The sequence below is a fragment of the Leptosomus discolor genome, chromosome 9 (assembly GCF_034619465.1).
Source record: "Leptosomus discolor isolate bLepDis1 chromosome 9, bLepDis1.hap2, whole genome shotgun sequence".
Lineage (NCBI taxonomy): Eukaryota > Metazoa > Chordata > Aves > Leptosomiformes > Leptosomidae > Leptosomus > Leptosomus discolor.
Window position 1 is genome coordinate 45,596,892 of NC_141399.1, and position 17,869 is coordinate 45,614,760.

At 48.7% G+C, this 17,869-nt stretch overlaps 1 protein-coding gene across 1 annotated transcript; it reads left to right on the forward strand.

Annotated features, from left to right (window-relative positions):
* The first annotated feature begins 105 nt into the window (after positions 1 to 105).
* Positions 106 to 17,850, forward strand: LOC147414929 (serine/threonine-protein kinase PAK 3-like). The gene is made up of 16 exons (XM_086470691.1): positions 106 to 280; positions 386 to 461; positions 2,507 to 2,638; positions 3,128 to 3,183; positions 4,232 to 4,269; positions 5,191 to 5,322; positions 6,007 to 6,163; positions 7,211 to 7,274; positions 8,221 to 8,269; positions 9,800 to 9,912; positions 10,615 to 10,732; positions 11,597 to 11,696; positions 12,092 to 12,309; positions 13,418 to 13,555; positions 15,235 to 15,358; positions 17,468 to 17,850. Exons 1-16 carry the CDS (start codon positions 106 to 108, stop codon positions 17,848 to 17,850), a joined length of 2,073 nt encoding a protein of 690 aa, XP_086326817.1.
* Positions 17,851 to 17,869: the final 19 nt, after the last annotated feature.

Here is a 17,869-nt window from a genome sequence, read left to right on the forward strand (position 1 = left end):
GCTTTTGTCGCCCTCTTTCCTCCCCAGGACGCCAGCCTTGGCGTCCTGACCTGACAGGCTTGCTTTCTGTTCTGCTTTTGCAGGAGGCTGTGAGGGCTGCTGAAGATGTCCGATAGTCTCGATATTGAAGAGAAACCTCCAGCCCCACCACTGAGAATGAACAGCAACAATCGCGATTCTTCAGCCCTAAACCACAGTTCCAAACCGCTCCCCATGGCCCCCGAGGAGAGGAACAAGAAAGCCAGGCTTCGCTCCATCTTCCCGGGAGGAGGGGATAAAAGTAAAGTATCAGCAGCGCGAACGGGCGTCTACGTCTCGGTTTGCTTCCTGTTGGCTGTGGGGCATCGCGTTTACCTTCTGCCCCCGTTTTCTGTTTCGGTTGCAGAACATGCTACAGCCCTTCCAAAGCCTTCTGTTCCGATTGCTCTAATCACGTGTTTCCAAGGAGGGGAAGGCGTTCAGTCAGTTACTTCCTTGTAGTTGGAAAGCCAGTAACACGTGCCTGCGTTGTGCGACTGGCCTTTGAAAAATAACTTTCTGGTGAAGCTGGGGAATCCTGTCCTTTGGATTTTGCTTTGCGTTTGCAGTAAAAACGGAGCTCAGGTGGTGTACTTTTGAAGAGACCTGTGCAGCAGTGAGAAGGCAACGTGCCTGAGGCTTTTGGGTCGTTTATTTTAAATGCCCTTACATTCCAGGAATGGGAGCAAGGCTCTTGTTGCTTTTGCAGCAGGGGGGGCCGCAGAAGGGCTTGGTTTGAAACCTGCTAGTGCGATGACAGCACGAGAGTCTCTGAAACATGCAGGAGACAGCATTTCAGTTGCGTTCTTTGAAGTGCACTGGCAGAAAGGAGCGTGTTTTGAGTTAGCGCGTTCACAGAATTAAGGGAAGGGGTCTTCTCTTTTTGTAATGCCGTGGGAAGTGATGGGCTGCGCCCACGAGTGCTGAGGGAGCTGGCTGATGTCACTGCAAGGCCACTCTTGGTTCTCTTTGAAAAGCTGCGGTGCCTGGGGATGCTCCTGATGACTGTAAAAAAAGCAAATGTCACTGCTGTCTTTAAGAAGGAGGATGTGGGGAACTAGGGGCTGGTCAGCCTCACCTCAGTCCCTGGGAAGCTGGTGGAGCAAGTCCTCCTGGAAGCCATTTCCACACAAAGGCAGGCTAAGAATGGGACCAGGAACAGTCAGCCCAGGTTTCATGCTGAACCACCCTGACGGCCTTCTACCAGGAGGTGTCAGGCTTGGTGGCGATGGGAGAGCAGTGGGTGTTAGTTCTGCTTTAGGAAGGTGTTCAACACAGCCTGCCATGGTGTCCTCACAGACAAACTGATGAAGTACAGTCTGGGCGAGTGGACAGTGAGGTGGGCTGAAAAGTGGCCGAGCTGCTGGGCTCAAAGAGTTGTGATCAGCAGCAGGAAATGCAGCTGGATTTTGAGAGGGATTCCACCTTTGCTGTGCCTCGCTGCTCCCCCAGTTCCCTCAGAGCTCCAGCTCAGCTGCGCTGCTCAGCCGCCCCACTCATGAGTCTCTCCCACAGGTCATGTGGAGCGGCTGGAGCGAGTCTGGCACTCAAAACTCCTCACAGGCAGCAGAAGGCACAGTTTCAGCCCCATGGAAATGTACTTCAGGTGTAGCTTTTCATTCAGTAAGCCCTGCAATTCGCTGGTAGGTGTTGGCTGTGCAGTGTATGGGGAAAATGACAGGCTTTCAAATTTAGGAAATTATACTGGGTATTTAAAGCAATTTGTCATCAATATAATTTCAACACCGAGATGCGGCTTTCAGCGATGGGGTCAGTGTTCAAATGCCACCCTCACTCGTAAGACATCCGAGAATTCATGCAAGGCTTTGGCACTCTCAGCCCATTTCCCGAGTCCCCAGTTTCCGCATCTTTACAGTAGCGAACCTAGAGAGCTACGGGAGCTCGAAAGAGAGACATCCTTAGCAGCGGTGGTAGGACTCAGTGTGAGGATTCTGAGAATTTCCATGCAGATTCTTAACCCCGCCGCGTTCCCTGGTGTGCTGAAAACGAATTGTACCAGGGTGGGGTTTCCCTTTTAATCCGACAGCAGGGGTCATTGCAGCAAGATGTGTTTGCGTTATTAAGCATTAAAAATCCAGTGTAAAGCTCCTAAAATGCACGGTGTTGTCCACAAGTATAGAACAGTCATGTTGTGTCTGCACTGAATCACCAGGAAAACCAGCTAAGCTTTAAATCATTATTCCATGGGAAGAGGAGAGTTGATTTAAAGATGAGTGTCATGGCCTTTTTTTCCCATCACAGTCGTAACTTTCTTTTCTTTTTAAAGTTGGTTCCTGGTTTTAGCTCTCTATTTTGGTAGAGAAGAGAATGATTGCATCTAATGTCTAAGCTCCTAATTTGAATTGTAAGGTGTCAATCAAAGTTTCTGAAAGTAATCTTACAGGTAGCACGGGATCTTGGTAAAGGTCTGTGAGGCTGCGGCTGTTCAGTATTCTAAATGCTGATTCTTTCCCGTTGACATCTACAGGGCATTCCAGAGCAGTGGGGCCAGGCTACTGCAGACCTCCAACATAACAAAACTGGAGCAGCAGAAGAAGCCACAAGCTGTCCTAGATGTTCTCAAACGTTCTGATTCCAAAGAGAGAGTTAACAACCAGAAGTAGCTGAGCTTTACGTCAGGAGGTAAGTCGACATCTCGCTGGGAAAAAGGGGGTGTCAGGCCCCGAGAGGAGCCAGACGGACGTTCGACGTTCAAGTGGTCAAGAAGCATTCTTAGGAAACTCATTGACTTTTCTTTGTCGCTTGTTTTTTGAACTAAGTTACTAGATGGAACAACCATGACCATTTTTAGTCAGAAGCATTAGTGGCCGAAGGTCACGTTTCCTTTTTGTCTTTGCATCCTTGTTCCTTCACAGTGTTCAGATGGGGGTACAGGGTGTGCTTGTTTTGTGCGTTTTCTGAGCTACTCTTGGATCCTTTGAGCAATAGGTTCCAGACTAAGAGGATTTTTTGGGGTACTTTGTGATTGAGCCCGTTTTTCAAGGATATCCTTGCATCAGCTGCCGAGCAGAGTTGGTTGCTATGCATGACATCACAAACCACCCTAGGCGGGCTGCTATTGTGATGTAACAGGACCGTTGCCTCAGAGGAGAGGGAAGGTGTCGGTGCCCAGAGCAGTCTCCGTAGCACACTCCTTCCGGGAGGGTGTGACGAGAGTGCTGTTTTGTCCCCTTGGTCGGGCCCAGTCTGCAGACTTGTCGTGTGGCGTTGCGAAGATGAAGAAGCAAGTCTGTGACGTGATTTTCCATGTCCTTTTGTCTTTGGCCCATTCTTTCTGTTATTTGCTAGACAAAATCTGGCTGATGACAGATCTAGTAGGTAAGCAGAGGGTCTGATGAGGTGCAGGGTATCTGGCTTTTGCATCGGTGTGTTCTTTTGCTGTTCCGTAATCACGGAGTTGATTTTCAAGCAAAAATACCATTAAGTTACCAGGTGTCCGGAGGATGCAACAAAGGTGATGAGGGGGCTGGAAGCACCTCCCCTGCGAGGACAGGCTGAGAGAGTTGGGCTTGTTCAGCCTGGAGAAGAGGAGGCTGCGGGGAGACCTCCTAGTGCCCTTCCAGTACTTAAAGGGGGGCTGCAGGAAAGGTGGGGAGGGACTCTTTGTCAGGGAGGGTAGTGACAAGACGAGGGGTAACGGTTCCTAACTGAAAGAGGGGAGATTTAGGTTAGAGATGAGGAAGAAATCCTTCCCTGGGAGAGTGGTGAGGCACTGGCACAGGTTGCCCAGAGCAGCTGTGGCTGCCTCCTCCCTGGCAGTGGTCAAGGCCAGGCTGGATGGGGCTTGGAGCAACCGGCTCTAGTGGAAGGTGTCCCTGCCCATGGCAGGGGTTTGGAGCTGGGTGGCCTTTAAGGTGCCTTCCAGCCCAAACCGTTCTACCAAAAAAGGCTGCGGTAGCTCTTGGGCAGAACAGAAGCATTGACTGTAATAGAGCAATTTGTGTTTTCTTCAGCAAGTTTCTGTTTGACTGGGGGCAAAAAAAAGGCCAAAAAATAGACACAAGAAACTGTAGAAAAAGAATAACCTGGTATATTGTCCTGCTCTCTTGCTTGCAATGTAAAATAACTATTGCTGCCAGAGGGCTGTTGTGGACGAAAAATGCGATCTGTTTGGATTTACGTGTTTTGTGGGACTCCCCACAACAGGCAGTTTTATAACAGCATCTGGTTAATTTTCCCTTGCCCATTGCAGATAAAAGCGCCCGTGCATACATGGAAGCCTGTTCTTCGGTAAGTGTGAAAGTTACCTTTTACTTGCCTAGCGTTTAGGAACTGTGGAGCGAGCTGTGAGCGTTGCCTTTTGTGACAGAGTGCCAGCCTTGAGAGGGCTGGCCCTTAAACTGGCGTTTAGAACGTCTGACGTATCATTCCCAGCGTTGGCCAGATTAGCAGCCTGTTTCACCATTTCCCTTTAAAAGTTGGCTTTTATTCTCCAATGCCTGTAAGGGGAGGCTGGGTGAGCAGTCGGGATGCCTGCCTGGCAGCCCCGGGCAGGGCGGCGCGGTGCACCTTGCTGCTGAGAGGGCTGCATTCACTCTGGGCTCCGGGCGAAGAGTGGAGAGATCAATGTGTTCACTTCTGATTGGGTGAAGAGGAGGATGGTGCTGCAAAAGGAGCTGCTGAACAGGGAAATTCAGCGCTGTGGGAACAGGCAACACGATTACCCCTCGGGTGAATTAGTAGAGAGACAAACAGCCTTTCTCTCCAAAACGCGATTCCCACCAAGATGATGGAGGAGGCCTTGCACTTTGAAGTGTGTGAATTAACCTGGCCAGTGGACAGCTGTCAGCTTCTGGTTAACGTTACCGTTTCTGCGCACCCAATGCTAAAGCAATTCACCAGCGAGCAGATGTGGTTCCTAGTGATGTACTCGAGCATTACATTTGTGAAATTAGACTCTAACTAAGGCCGGGAATGATGTAGTTGTTTGTAGCAAACACAAACAGCACCAAGGCAAATGAACGAAACCGCCCAGTAATTTGTAACCTTTAAATCGTGTTGTGCCGTGTGGAACTTAGCACTGAGGCCTGTAGGACTACAGACGTGTCTAGATTGGTTGCTGGTGTCTGAGCAGACTAAAGTTTTGTGTGGTTCTCAAACCTCTGAAGTGCCAAAGTGGTGACTGTCACTCATGCTGCTGTCTGTCCACAGAGCACAAAACCAGCATCAGAACCCCCGCTAGCTCCCTCTGTTTCTGAGGCAGAGGATGAAGATGATGAAGAGGAGGAAGATGACAATGAACCTCCACCTGTTATTGCACCACGGCCTGAACATACAAAATCAGTAAGTCCCAGCTTTGGTTAGCGCTGCAGGGGGTGTAATTCAGAGCTGCGTGTTTCTGATCAGACAGCATTTGCCGCTGACGGATGGACGGGCTGGAGTCCTCCCGTGACCTAGGGCTTCACCTGAGTCACTGACACACCCCTTAGCTTTTCCATGGCTGCAGTTTGGTGAGGAGAACCCTCCACAGCTCTGCCTTGTGCAGAGAAGGGAGGTCTGTGAAGGACCGGAACGCAGTTCCAAACGGCCACTCCCTAAGGCTTGAAATCCTGCTGAGAAGTCAGTTCCACCGCTGTGATCAGAAAAGGGAGATGCTTCCTGCTTCTATTCGGACACTTGGGTACCAACTAAAGCATCGTTTTGTTACCCCTGAAAACACATGAGCATGGAGGAGCAAGGCTCTGGGGCCCTGGTCAGATCTATTTCTCTCTTCTTATAACGCAGTAAATTCATTGTTTCGGGCATCTTTCCGAAAATCAATGAAAATTGAAAATGAAACTGGCCATGAACTTGTGTAAAACCAGCCTTTCATGTTTGCCTGTTGAGTTTGAGAAGGGGACGGCAAAACCAAACATTGTCGAAGAGCCCTGGATGGGGCAGACAGGATCTTCCTAAGGGTTTGCATGTAAAATAGGATCTCAGGGCATGTCTGCAAGCCACTTTTCTGACACAAAATACTTGTCACAGATCAACACACGCTCTGTCATTGAACCTGCCGCTGCACCAGCACCAGCTGAAGAAGCCACCACTCCTCAGCCTGAAAACTCAAACACTTCGTCCAGAAACACGGATGGGCAGCGAGAAAAATCCAAAATGACAGATGAGGAGATCCTAGAGAAACTGAGTACGTATTCTGTATTTCTTGTCTGATAAAGCTGTGTACGCTGTGTGCGCGTCTCGGGGTTATAGGTACTCAATGGTCATCCTCAGTTTAGTGTCACAGAGACTCGACTCCCTGCACAAACTGTTCCTGTGCTTAAGAGGAAGCAAGAGAGCACTCTGGGCATTGCTTCTGCCACCGAGGGTAGCTGTGACAGGGTTGGCTTTGCCTGAGCTGCCTTCTAGGCTAAAGGCAAAAGCAGAGTTTGTTTCTGGTTGAGCAGAGAAGGCTGTGACCTAGTGAATGACCTGGTGAACTCCTGTGTGCTAATGGCCAAATGGAGCAGAATATTTAGGTTCCTCAGTTGTCTTTAGACTCCTGATTCTCAGCTGTCCTTGGAGCAAAACACTTTGCAGAAGTCTGCTGGGGTTTTGGTTTGGGATATTTTGGTGTGGTGTTTTTGTGTTGGGTTTTGGTTTGGGTTTTGTAGTTTTTTTTAAACCCTTGGACAACTACAGCACTAAGCTGATTCTTTTAAGCCTCAAGGCGCTCCCCTGCCCCAGATATTCTATTGGTGTCATTTCTTCTCCTGCAGCTCCCATTAGTGATCCTGCCAGGGCCAGCAAAATTGTTTAACAGGGAGCGTACCAGGTGGTGGTGATGCCCCGTTGTCTTGCCATGCTGGCAGGCAGGATTCCAGAAGCCCAACAGCAATTAATCTTCAGAAGACTTCAGCCTTCTGTTGAGTCGCACAGACTATTTATTCCTAAGACAATGAAGGCTCTGTTGTTCCAGCGCTCATGAATGTTTCTAGACAGCAAACACTTGCATTGGTACTTGTTCTTTTCTGATATCTGGCTCCTGTGAATGTTCCTCCATGTTCTTGGTTTCCTGTCAAGGTAACTCTCCAAAGGACTGTAGAAAATCAGGCTTCGGGGAGACTCTCTGTGTGCTGCAGAGCTGCTTGTATTGTTGTCGTTGCCTACAAATGGCTCACAGCCCCAGAGAGTGGGGCTGCGTTTCTGACCTGCTGGAAGGCGGAATCTCCATTGTTAATGTTGTTTCTTTCAGGGAGCATTGTGAGCATGGGAGATCCTAAGAAGAAATACACTGGATTTGAAAAAATCGGGCAAGGGTAAGTCCAGTCACAGTTACTTACACAGAAACACGGGCCAGGTATTTTGCTGGTGTAATACCAAGCGTGAAGTCAGGCAAGCTCCCAAGGTGTTCAGACACTGGTTTTAGACTCTCCTGTCTCTCCGTACTGATCAGAGTTCTTAACTGTGGTCAGAAGGCGTCATCAAAGAATACTTGATGCTGGCAGTGTCTTGTCTGCTGTGGCAAGGAGCAGGACCTGGAAGATCTCCTGTCCCTCAAGTTTGTGGCACCCGTTTGCTTATTTTCTTAGGAGAAATCATTTTTGTATGTCTCAAAATACTACGGCCACGCTAGAGAAAGGAGAAACAACTTTATTGCCTGAAAGAGCAGCTTGCAACCCGATAGTTGTCAGATAAATAACAGCTCTCAATAACATTTATTTCACATATTTTGCTTGAAAAAGTATTCAGTGATCAGGCTTATAACTGCATAGTTATGCATGGTGTTGCCTGAGTTTTGCAGATAGATCCAAATAAGAGGTGTGAGAAGGCACAACTAGACTGTGTGTGTTACATTCTCTGGAAAGAAACCACACCCACCCACCCACCCACCCATCAAGAAAAGGAAAAAAAAAAAAATAAAAAAAGGAGAAGGAAAAAATAAAGCCCAAGAGAGCAAAACTGGAGAAAATGGGAAAAGAATTAAATGTATTATTTTCCCCGCCCTTCAGTTTTGAACTAAAATAATTTAGTATGAACATTGGAGATTAGCACCAGCCCTTTCTCTTCATGTTGGACATCAGTTTTCTCTTGGATAAAGGGGGCTGGTGGGCTGGTGGGCTGCTGCACTGTGCGCTGCTGGCTGAGGGAGTGCAGGAACCAAGGTGTTTTAGAAACACTAGAGGCAGCAGAGATCTCCTGTCAGGGCTTTCACTTACAGGGTCTAAACCACTGCTCATTTCTTCACTGCTCTTTTGTCTCTAGGGCGTCTGGAACTGTTTATGTGGCACTCGACATTGCCACGGGACAAGAGGTAAGTGTCAACAACCCCAGCAGATTTTGCAGGTGTTCAGTGCTTTTCCCCCCGGTGCGAACTGTGGCTGGGCTTTCGGATCGCCAGGAGATCTTTACTGCCAAGGCTGCTGTTCCTCTGAAGCACAGACTGGCGCCAGCCTGCAAATAGCTCATGTGCTGTCTTCAGGTTTTCGGGGAAAGCTCTTTAAGGGCCATGTGGTTCTGTGCCTCAGGAACTGAGCGCTTGCTGCGCTCAGGACACGCTAGCTCTGTCTTAGTTACTGAATGTATTAGTGCATCCACTCGCTGCTGAAGGCTGCGGTCATTCAGTCCCAATTTACCTTAATCCCAGGTTCAGGCAGTGATACTGTTTAGCATCTTTTCCATCATGTGTTCCATCTTCAAAGACCTAACTAAGGAGAGATCACTGCGTTTCAGACGCAGTTTTGTGTGTTAGTCGTCCTGAAGCTGGTTGGCCCGCACACTGACAAATGAGAAGACATATATCAAGAGCAAAGGTCTCTCCAAAACAATACGGTCGTGTTTAGGTCCGGTGTCGGTGACAGCCCATGCCAGCCCGTGAACTGGTTGCAGGGAAGTGGGGGCCAGGGGCTTGAGAAGCAAATCATGATGAGGCAGAGGCGGGATGGCTACAGAGGTTCAGAGCAAAAGTGGTCATTTTAGTAATCAACAGACAAAGTGGTGTCTTAACGAATCCTGTTGTTCCTTGGGGCTACAGCTTAAGATTTCTGGTTGACCATTTCTGGCTGTCAGCAAATACCATCTGAATGTTACGGGTATTTCTCCTCCACCTGCAGTGCTGCACTTTATACCTGCTCTTAGGTGGAGTTCTACAAGGGATCTAAAAGCCCTAAGCTCTGCTTATAACCCTGGGTGTATCCATACGATACCATAGAACGGATTATTGGTTTTAAACGCGGAAAAGCATTGCAAATCTTAACTGTGTGAAAGAATGGTGTTTAGAGTTGCAAAATCAAAGTTCAAGACGTTAGGAGGTGCTAGAATCATATTTTCTTTGCGTAACCTTAAGGATCTTTTTAGTACTGCATTTGATAAGGGAGGTACGTTTGAGTTTGCTTTCAATGATGCAGTCAAGAATAACAGCAGTTGCTAAAATAATGATCAAAAATCACGTAATTGCTGAAGCATTACCAGCCGGTTTTATGTTTTTGCAGTAACAAAATCACTTCCTGCTTGCAAAATGTGCATGACTAGTAATAGTGGTGATAAACTGAGGCAGTTCAAAAGAATGTAGGTCTAGAGAGGGCTGTTAGAGATTTGTGGCTGATAGTTTAAAGACCATTTTTACAGATTCACCAATCAAAATATACATGGCCACGTGTCCTGTAAGTAGCAGCCGAGCTAGCAGAGAAACAGGGTGTTGTAGTGTGAGTTGCTGACCTCTTATGTCTAGGAACAGGACAGCTTGGCAGAGCTCTGCTACGTCATTCCAAAAACACTCCCTCCATGTTCATTCTGATCTTGTGCAACCGACTGCTCAAATTAATGGTTTTCCATGTCCCTTTAGGTGGCCATAAAGCAAATGGATCTCCATCGAGAGCCCCAAAAGGAAGTATTTCTTCATGAAATCTTGATCATGAGGGAAAATAAGAACCCCAATATTGTTAACTATTTAGACAGGTAAGTAGTTCTGGTACAATCACATGAATGTTCCTTTACGTACTGCAAGCCAAAGATTAAAAACCCTTTTGGTCTCTGGCAGAAAATTGACCTCTTTTATTGTTTATCTGCTCATATAAAATTTATGGGAGAAGATTGTGTTTTGTCTGCATTAATCTTTTCTGGCATATATAGTTTGAAGGCAGTTTTCAAAAGCCCAGATCAGCCATATCTTACTAAAACAACAGCCTGTAAGTTCACTACCTTCGTGTTGTTTTGTGCTTGGGTTTTTTGTTGTCTCTGAGTGTATTTTATGTAAGGTTTTCCAGACTGTTGACCGATGTCTGTCCTCAGTGGTACACGCCCTCCTACGGTGGACAAGTATGAAAGTTGTGTTGCCTTGTTTCTGGAGCTGATCCTGGAATTGGTGTGTTAAGATGATGAACCAGTTGACGTGCTACCTCCTGGTTCAAGATTTATCTTTGCTGGTACTAAACTGCATTTTTCACTTGCTTGCCATCTAAGACACCTAATTTTTCACTTACCTGCCTTTCTTGTTTAGACCGGACAGTTTCTAGGTACGTATAGCCTAGAAGGAATGTCCAGTCCTTTTCGCCTGTCTTCATTTAGAAATGGCCTGGAAACCAAAACCAAGTGCAGTCTTTTTCCTGAGGTTATTTAACTCTGCCTGTTCACCTGAGTGCCATTGTTTTCTTCTTTCAGCTACCTGGTCGGCGATGAGCTCTGGGTGGTTATGGAATACTTGGCCGGAGGCTCTTTAACAAATGTTGTTACGGAGACCTCTATGGATGAATGGCAGATCGCAGCTGTCTGTAGGGAGGTAAGGGATCTAGCGTGTGCTTCCGCTTCCCTGGCCAGGATGGTATTTCTGAACAGGTGGTAAGAACAAGAGGGGTTTCATCTTGAGAGCTTTGTTTCTGTGTTGCTTTTAGAATATGGAGAAGAAAGAGCACCTTAAGTGAACTCCCTGCCGGTATCACTGCGCTTACTATACCCTGTCATTACGCTCTTGAATACTGTTATTGTATTTCCTCTTTTTTTTTTTTCTTTTTTTTTTTTTTTTAGTTTTACTCTTCTCAACTCTGCCTCTAAATTTAAACACGTGCCTGGAGCGTGTCTGTCCTGCGTTCCTTGCCCATAAAAGCAAACATGCTGGTGGCAGAATTTTAAAATAACAGCAAAGAAAAGTAGAGATTCATTTGTCACAGTCCTCAGCTTAAAAGGATAGCATGCCACCCAAAAAGGTGTTTGCTCCTGAAAAAAGAGTGACATGCTATTTCCAAATCTGCTCTAGAGCCTGACAATAAACCCTCTGTCATGCAACCGCCCACCCAACAGTGATCCACTTCATACCGAAGGGAGGGACTTTCTCATTTTGGCAAACAATGGTTTGTCGTACGGATGGAGATAGCACACTGAGTGCAGCAGCAGCCCTGCTGTCTGCGCTTTCAGGGGCTAGTCTGTGACAGTAATGGACATTTCTCTTTCCAAACCTGTTACGCCTTCATTTAGAAAGTTATTACTTTAACAGTGTTGAAGGAGCAAGCTGTTCCTCTTGACGGTGCAATTTTCCGGCATTACTCACAATTCCTCTAGAAATTAAATCTTTTAGCAGCCTTTCCTTTCTTGTGTGATGAAATCAGGTCATCAGTTTTTACCCCCATGTTTCTTTGTTATCTATCAGTGCCTGCAAGCCCTGGATTTCCTTCACTCAAACGGAGTGATTCACAGAGACATCAAAAGCGACAATATTCTTCTGGGAATGGATGGATCTGTCAAATTGAGTAGGTATTCTTGGTCAGACTGTGGCATGGGGCTGCTTTTGACTGACTGCCAGTTCCCCAAAAGCGATGCCTGTGGTAGTGCACTGACCACTGCTGCAAGCTGCGAGCCCAATTCCAACGTGCAGAGAGGGGTAGAAAGGAAAAAGGTGTTGTAAAGAGTGGCTTTGGTTTGTGTATGGCCCTTCCAGTGGGAGGGAAGTCCAGTCTAAAGCTTCAAGTAAACAAAAGCCACTGCAGGAAACTTGAGGATTTCCTTGGCTACAGCACTGAGTAAAGAGAGCACGGCCGCTTTTCCAGACAGATTCAACAACGTGTTCTCAGGCATGCAGTGGGGGTTTCTTTTGCTTGCTTTCATAATTCAAGCTGCCTTTAACCACACTTGTTTTTCTCCTCAGCTGATTTTGGCTTCAGTGCTTGGATCAGCCCTGAGCAGAGTAAACGGAGCACAATGGTCGGGACTCTGCAGTGGATGGCGCCAGAAGTGGTGTTAGGAGAAGCATACGGCCCCAAAGTGGACATCTGGTCACTTGGGATCACGGCAATAGAAATGGCAGAAGGAGAACCTCCTTACCTCCATGAAGATCCTCTTGTGGTAAGGTGCACATCAAATCAGGTCCCACTGTCTTTCAAACCTATTCCATGTTTAGACCCCCATGTGACAAAATCCCAGTCACATCAGCTGGAAGTAGTTCCCCCAGGTCCCGCTTCTAAAACTGTCACCGGAGCATCTCAGCATACACTGTAGCTTTGGTTGTGTCAAGGGGAGAACCTCCAAAGAGCAGTGACATGTAGCCAGGTCAGGAATGTGCCACTTTGGCCTTCAACAGTGCTTGAAATGTCTCGTGCGATTTTTGAACTCTCTTTGAGCTGTATCTCTGAATGACAGAAATTTTTCAGCGGGCAGTTCTGCAGTTGGGCAATTTTTGTGAAAAGCATTTGGACTGTATCTGCAGGCAGAGAAGTCTTTTCAAACTCGTTGCCCCTTTGCAGACACTGCAAACACTCATTGGTTATGAGTGCACCACACTGGATAAGGCTCGCCCGATGTTTTGCAAAATGACGCTCCAATTCCTGGGCCTGAGGTGTATCAGGAAGACTGGCTGATGTGGAATTTGGAGACTGCTGAAAGACAGAGTTGCAGGTGGCTCCTGTCTGCCCAGTTACGCGTTTTCTTCGTAATGTATTTGTGCATGCAGCTTAGATGTCGGTGTTGAAAATGAGGTTCCAATTTCTATTTCTTTATCCAAGGAATAAGCTGATGGATTTACTTTTCTTTCATCCGGTTACCATGTTTGTCTAGAACAGAGCAAAAAACTTGACTCCCTTTGTTTTATGGGAGCTGTACTTTAGGGAGCAGTGAGCACTGCAGAGATGCATGTTATGTAAAAATCCTTTGAAGGAATACAGCTAGACCAAATTCACTCTTTCAAATAGCCAGCAAAGCTGGTGTCAGTCATTGGAGAAGCAAAATGGGCTTTTGCTGATGTAGTTGATACTCACTAGGTCACCCAATGAAATCAGCTGTCAAGGCAAGATCATTGTGATGTTGGAGTAGCTGTGGCTGTATCCAGGTTTCTTTTGTAGGTACAGAAAAATCTTCTCTATACCCTCTGCCAGGGAAGAAACTGGTGCTGGAGTCTGGACCTTAAAAAATGGGCTCTGTATGAGCAGTTACGGATAAGAAAGAAACAGGTGGAGTCTCGTGTTTGTTTTTTCCCTAGGTGGAGGATTTGATAGCTACGAATGGAACACCAGAGCTGCAGAACCCCGAGCGACTTTCTGCTTTGTTCCACGACTTTCTGAACTGCTGCCTGGAGGTGGATGTGGACAGGCGATGGTCTGCCAAGGAACTTCTGCAGGTAGAATGCGAAGCGGCTGCGAGTGAAAGAGCTGTACTGTGTAATGGTTTTCTCATCAGCTAAACTCGAAGGCATCAGAGGGAGCCCCCTTGTATTGGTCTCCAGTCTTGGTGCTTTTCAGATGAAAAATAAGTGGAATCACAGGCTGGTTTGGGCTGGAAGGGACCTTTCAAGGCCCTGTAGTCCAAACCCCTGCAGGAAGCAGGGACATCTTCAGCTACATCAGGTTGCTCAGAGCCCCCTCCAACCTCACCTTCCATGTCTCCAGGGATGGGGCTTCTACCGCCTCTCTGGGCAGCCTGTGCCAGTGTTTCACCACCCTCAGTGTAAAAAATGTCTTCCTTGTATCTGGTCTGAATCTGCCCTCTTGTAGTTTGAAACCGTCACCCCTTGTCCTGTTGCAACAGGCCCTGCTAAAGGGTCCCTCCCCACCTTTCTCACAGGCCCACTTTAAGCACTGGAAGGCCGCTAGAAGGTCTCCCCGGAGCCTTCTCTTCTCCAGGCTGAACAAGCCCAACTCGCTCAGCCTGTTCCATCCCTCTGATCGTTTCTGTGGCCCTATTTTGTATTTTGGTAGTATATTCAGTTTTACACGGTGGCAAAATAGCCAAAGTGCAGCGATACCAGGTGCAGAGGCCTGAAATGGGGTTGGGGACTAGTGTATACAGAGATGACCAGGGAGGAGCGCAGTGACATCAGTCACAGGCAAGCGGTCAGAGACTTGGCTGTGGGAAGGAAGGGGCTGTGGGTGCTCCCTGTGAGCATCAGAGAGGCCCTGGCTTGTCCATCCTGCCCCACTCTTAGAGGTTTCTGCTGCTGAGCCCCACTTTTAGAGGTTTCTGCCACCAAAACAGGGACGGCTGAGCAGGACGTGTCACAACTCCTTCTGTTGCCTGGCAGAGTCGAGTAGATGAAAACTGCTGCAGGTTTAGGGCCAGTTTTGTGGGAGATAGGGAGTGGCGCCGTGTGCCACTTGGCTGTCCCTGCTGTGAAGGTGCCAGCCAGCGCAGGAGGGGCAGGGGATGGGGTGGTAGGCACTGCCATCCCTGCAACCCAGAGCTGAGTCCATCAGCGCTGTGTCCCTTGTCTCCCTGCTCTTTTGGTGCTGAACACCTGTACCTCAGTGGCCTTCAGAAGAGCACATGGGCCTAAATACCACTGCGATCAACGTTTCCTAGAGGTACTGGCCTTGCCTGAGGAACGGCTTGTGCCCCTCATCTCTTCTGGCAACGAAAATAGCCCATGTCTTCAGAAAACAGGAGCCTAAGTAAGCATTTGGAGTCTCCTGAAAGGAACAAGGCCCTGGGACAGCAAGCAGCATTCCCAGAGCGCTGGCAGGGCCAAAATGCCAGCAAGCTGAAGACACCTTGCTAAATGGATTAATCGAATGATGGGCCATGGTTGCCTGTGATAGCAAGGGACGGGACTAGAAGACGCAGGTGCAGATGGTCCCCTCGGTCCTATTTCTGCATGTTCCTGGTAACCAGCGGAATACTGCTTGAGCCTGTCAGTAACTGGGTTTGGAAAGTAACGGTTCCTTTCTTTTTTCTTTTTTCTTTTTTCTTTTTTCTTTTTTCTTTTTTCTTTTTTCTTTTTTCTTTTTTCTTTTTTCTTTTTTCTTTTTTCTTTTTTCTTTTTTCTTTTTTCTTTTTCTTTTTTTTTTTTTTTCCTTTGAGCAGCACCCATTTTTAACGTTAGCCAAGCCTCTCTTCAGCCTGACTCCTCTGATCATTGCAGCAAAGGAAGCAAATAAAAAAAAGCAGCTGCCAAAACCTGACGATGGCTTTTTCTCACCTCAGCTCAGTGCAGGACTGAGAAGAAAAACTTTGTAAAACCTCAACTCTTGTGCTGCAGGACGGATGGAAAGATGAAGAAACCAACAGTCACAGTCATTGTGGTAGGAGGGAGAAGAACCCAGTCCCTCGAGTAAAAATTTATTGTTTGTCGTCTTCCTGCTTCCTGGCTCCTTAATTTATTTTTAAGATGAAACAGGGCTTAAGACGGAGAGGTAATGACCGAAAATGCTTTGCTGCCTCAACCGTTTCCAAGGTAAAGCAAATGGAGTTGGACGATTCTCTTCCTTCTCACCCTGTGAATAAGCTGTACCTTCACTTTTAAATTGTCAGTTGTTTCGTAGAGACGGAAAGTCCCTTTTATGGTTGGGCTTTTTTTGGTAAGGTTTGGAATTGGAGAAGGGTCTCCTTCATTCATCAGCTCCAGACTGCACTGCCTTTTCAGTACAGCCTACTCGCTGGTATGTGCCCAGTCATGGTCCTTCTGGAGGAGGAAGAAAGGAAATTGCATTTCCAACCAAAAATGGATCGGGAGTGGGGCAGGCAAGACCTCCTGTTGCGAATCAGGCTTTCAGCTGTGAATGCATCGTGTTTCGGTTCTTGACCATTTGATTTGTATAACTAATTGTAATCTGTTTGCCTGGATGAGAGTCTTTAGTACAATGAAAAAGCAGAAAGGTCAGTCCGTGTGCTCAGAAAGGGCTCGTCTGATGCAAAGCTGCAAGAGAAAGAGGAGGTGAGAGCGGGCCCAGCCTTGCCTGGTGCTGAGCGCCAGCAGAGCCCTTGTGGAGCACAGAGCAGCCTCAGCATCCGCAGAGCCAGGCGGGAAGAAGGCGCTCGTGGAGGCAAGCAGCAGCAGACCGGCCCTGAATCGGTGAGCTTGGCCTGGAGAGGGAGTTACCACCTCCATCTTGTGCACAACCTGCAGGAGCGCGGGGTCTGTCATCTGAAGTCCTTGCTTGCGTTGAGGGCTCCTGGCTACTTCAGGCTGGTGTGACACCACCGCAAACCTGAGGCAATAGTGGCAGGTTGTTGCTTTTTAAGTCAGGCCCTTTTGCTGCTGCCCGTTGCGTCTGTCATTTGTCCAGCCCAGCCACAGACTTAGGGATCGGGTACAGGCACTGCTGCTACTCCTGTTGAGGCCAGGGAGAATTTGGTCGTTGGCCTCAACGGCAGCACAACTGGTCGCTTAAGAAGCAGGTGCTGATAATGCCCTGAGTATGGGGGGCTGGAGGTGTCCCTCGGCTGAGCGGGTGGAAGGGAGCTGCCGGTTGTCCTCCTTCTCCATCGTGCAAAGCTGTCCGGGTCAGAAGTGGGTCAACATAGCAAACATGAAGCATGCAAGTCTCCCACACCTGTGTCTGCTGAGATTTTTGAGCTTCAGGCGCACAAAGGCAATTGCTTTTTGTCGCACCGTTTATATTCTTGTTAAAAAATGCTGCTCAATCAGTCTGTAGCACAGCAACAGGGGAAAAAGCCTCTCAGCTCTTGAGGTACGACTGTGGTAAGGTGCCGGTATCCACCTTCGCAGGTGAGCCAGTGGCAGGGGAGCTGCTCTAGATGGGAACTAGTAGCACAGGACTGCACCCATCGCAGTCCTGGTGAAGAGAACGCCTCCTTCTTGGGCAGAGCCCAAATGCAGTGGGGGGATAGCAGGGTTACTCGGGTGCACTGGTGCTGGGTGTGCACCGCAGGTGCTGAGTGTGCAGACATAGGTATCGGGCAGATCTGCAACAGAATTCTGCAGCTCTTGACTGGATCAGCATGTCACCGGTGCTCAACTCCAGTTCAGTCCGAAGCAACTAGTTTACGCCTGCGCTGGTGGCTGCTAGCTACCAAACCTTTTTTGCCCCTGTTACAGGCATGGGTGTGAGTTTTGCTGGGAACTTTCGACATATTCATCCTGTTTCCTGGAACCAGTTCTCAGAGCTGCCTAGTTATTCAGCCTGGAGCCCCGAGGGGCTTCCATGGGGGCTCTGGTGGCCTTTGAAGAGGCGTCGCTGAGGGTCCTTTCCATGAAATCTGAGTCTGCCTTCCATACGGGCCTTCCCTCGTCTCTCCGCCCTGCTTGCAGATTCCTCAGTTGCCTTATCTCGGTGCTTTCCCTGCATTCCCCCAGGACGCGCCAGTGCAGGGGGCAAAACGTCCTCGAGGGCGTTCCTGCCCGAGGCTCTTCCCAAGGCCAGGGCGGGAAGACAGGACCGCGTCCCACCGTTGCAGAGCGCTGCCCTCGCCCCGCGCCCGCTCCGGCGGCACCGCGCTCCCCCGCCATGCCCGCCCCGCGCCCCCTCACCGCCGCCCCCTGCCCGCCCCGCCGGGCCTCACGGGCAAGATGGCGGCCGCCCCCCTCCCGCCAGGGCCGGCGGGCAGGGCGGGAGCGGGCGCGGGCGCCCTCCAGCGGCGACGGGCGCTCACGGCTGCCCCGCCGACCCGGGGGCCGTCCCCGACACGAGCTTGGCCTTATTTCTAGCAGTAATCTTCTTCGCAGCAAAGCGCTACTAGAGAGGCTTCCGAATTCCAC

Coding starts and splice junctions, on each gene's coding strand:
- LOC147414929 (XM_086470691.1), top strand. CDS start 106: ATGTCCGATAGTCTCGATATTGAAGAGAAACCTCCAGCCCCACCACTG. Junction 9,913..10,614: donor ATTGTTAACTATTTAGACAG/GTAAGTAGTTCT, acceptor TTCTTCTTTCAG/CTACCTGGTCGGCGATGAGC. Junction 13,556..15,234: donor CTGCCAAGGAACTTCTGCAG/GTAGAATGCGAA, acceptor TCCTTTGAGCAG/CACCCATTTTTAACGTTAGC.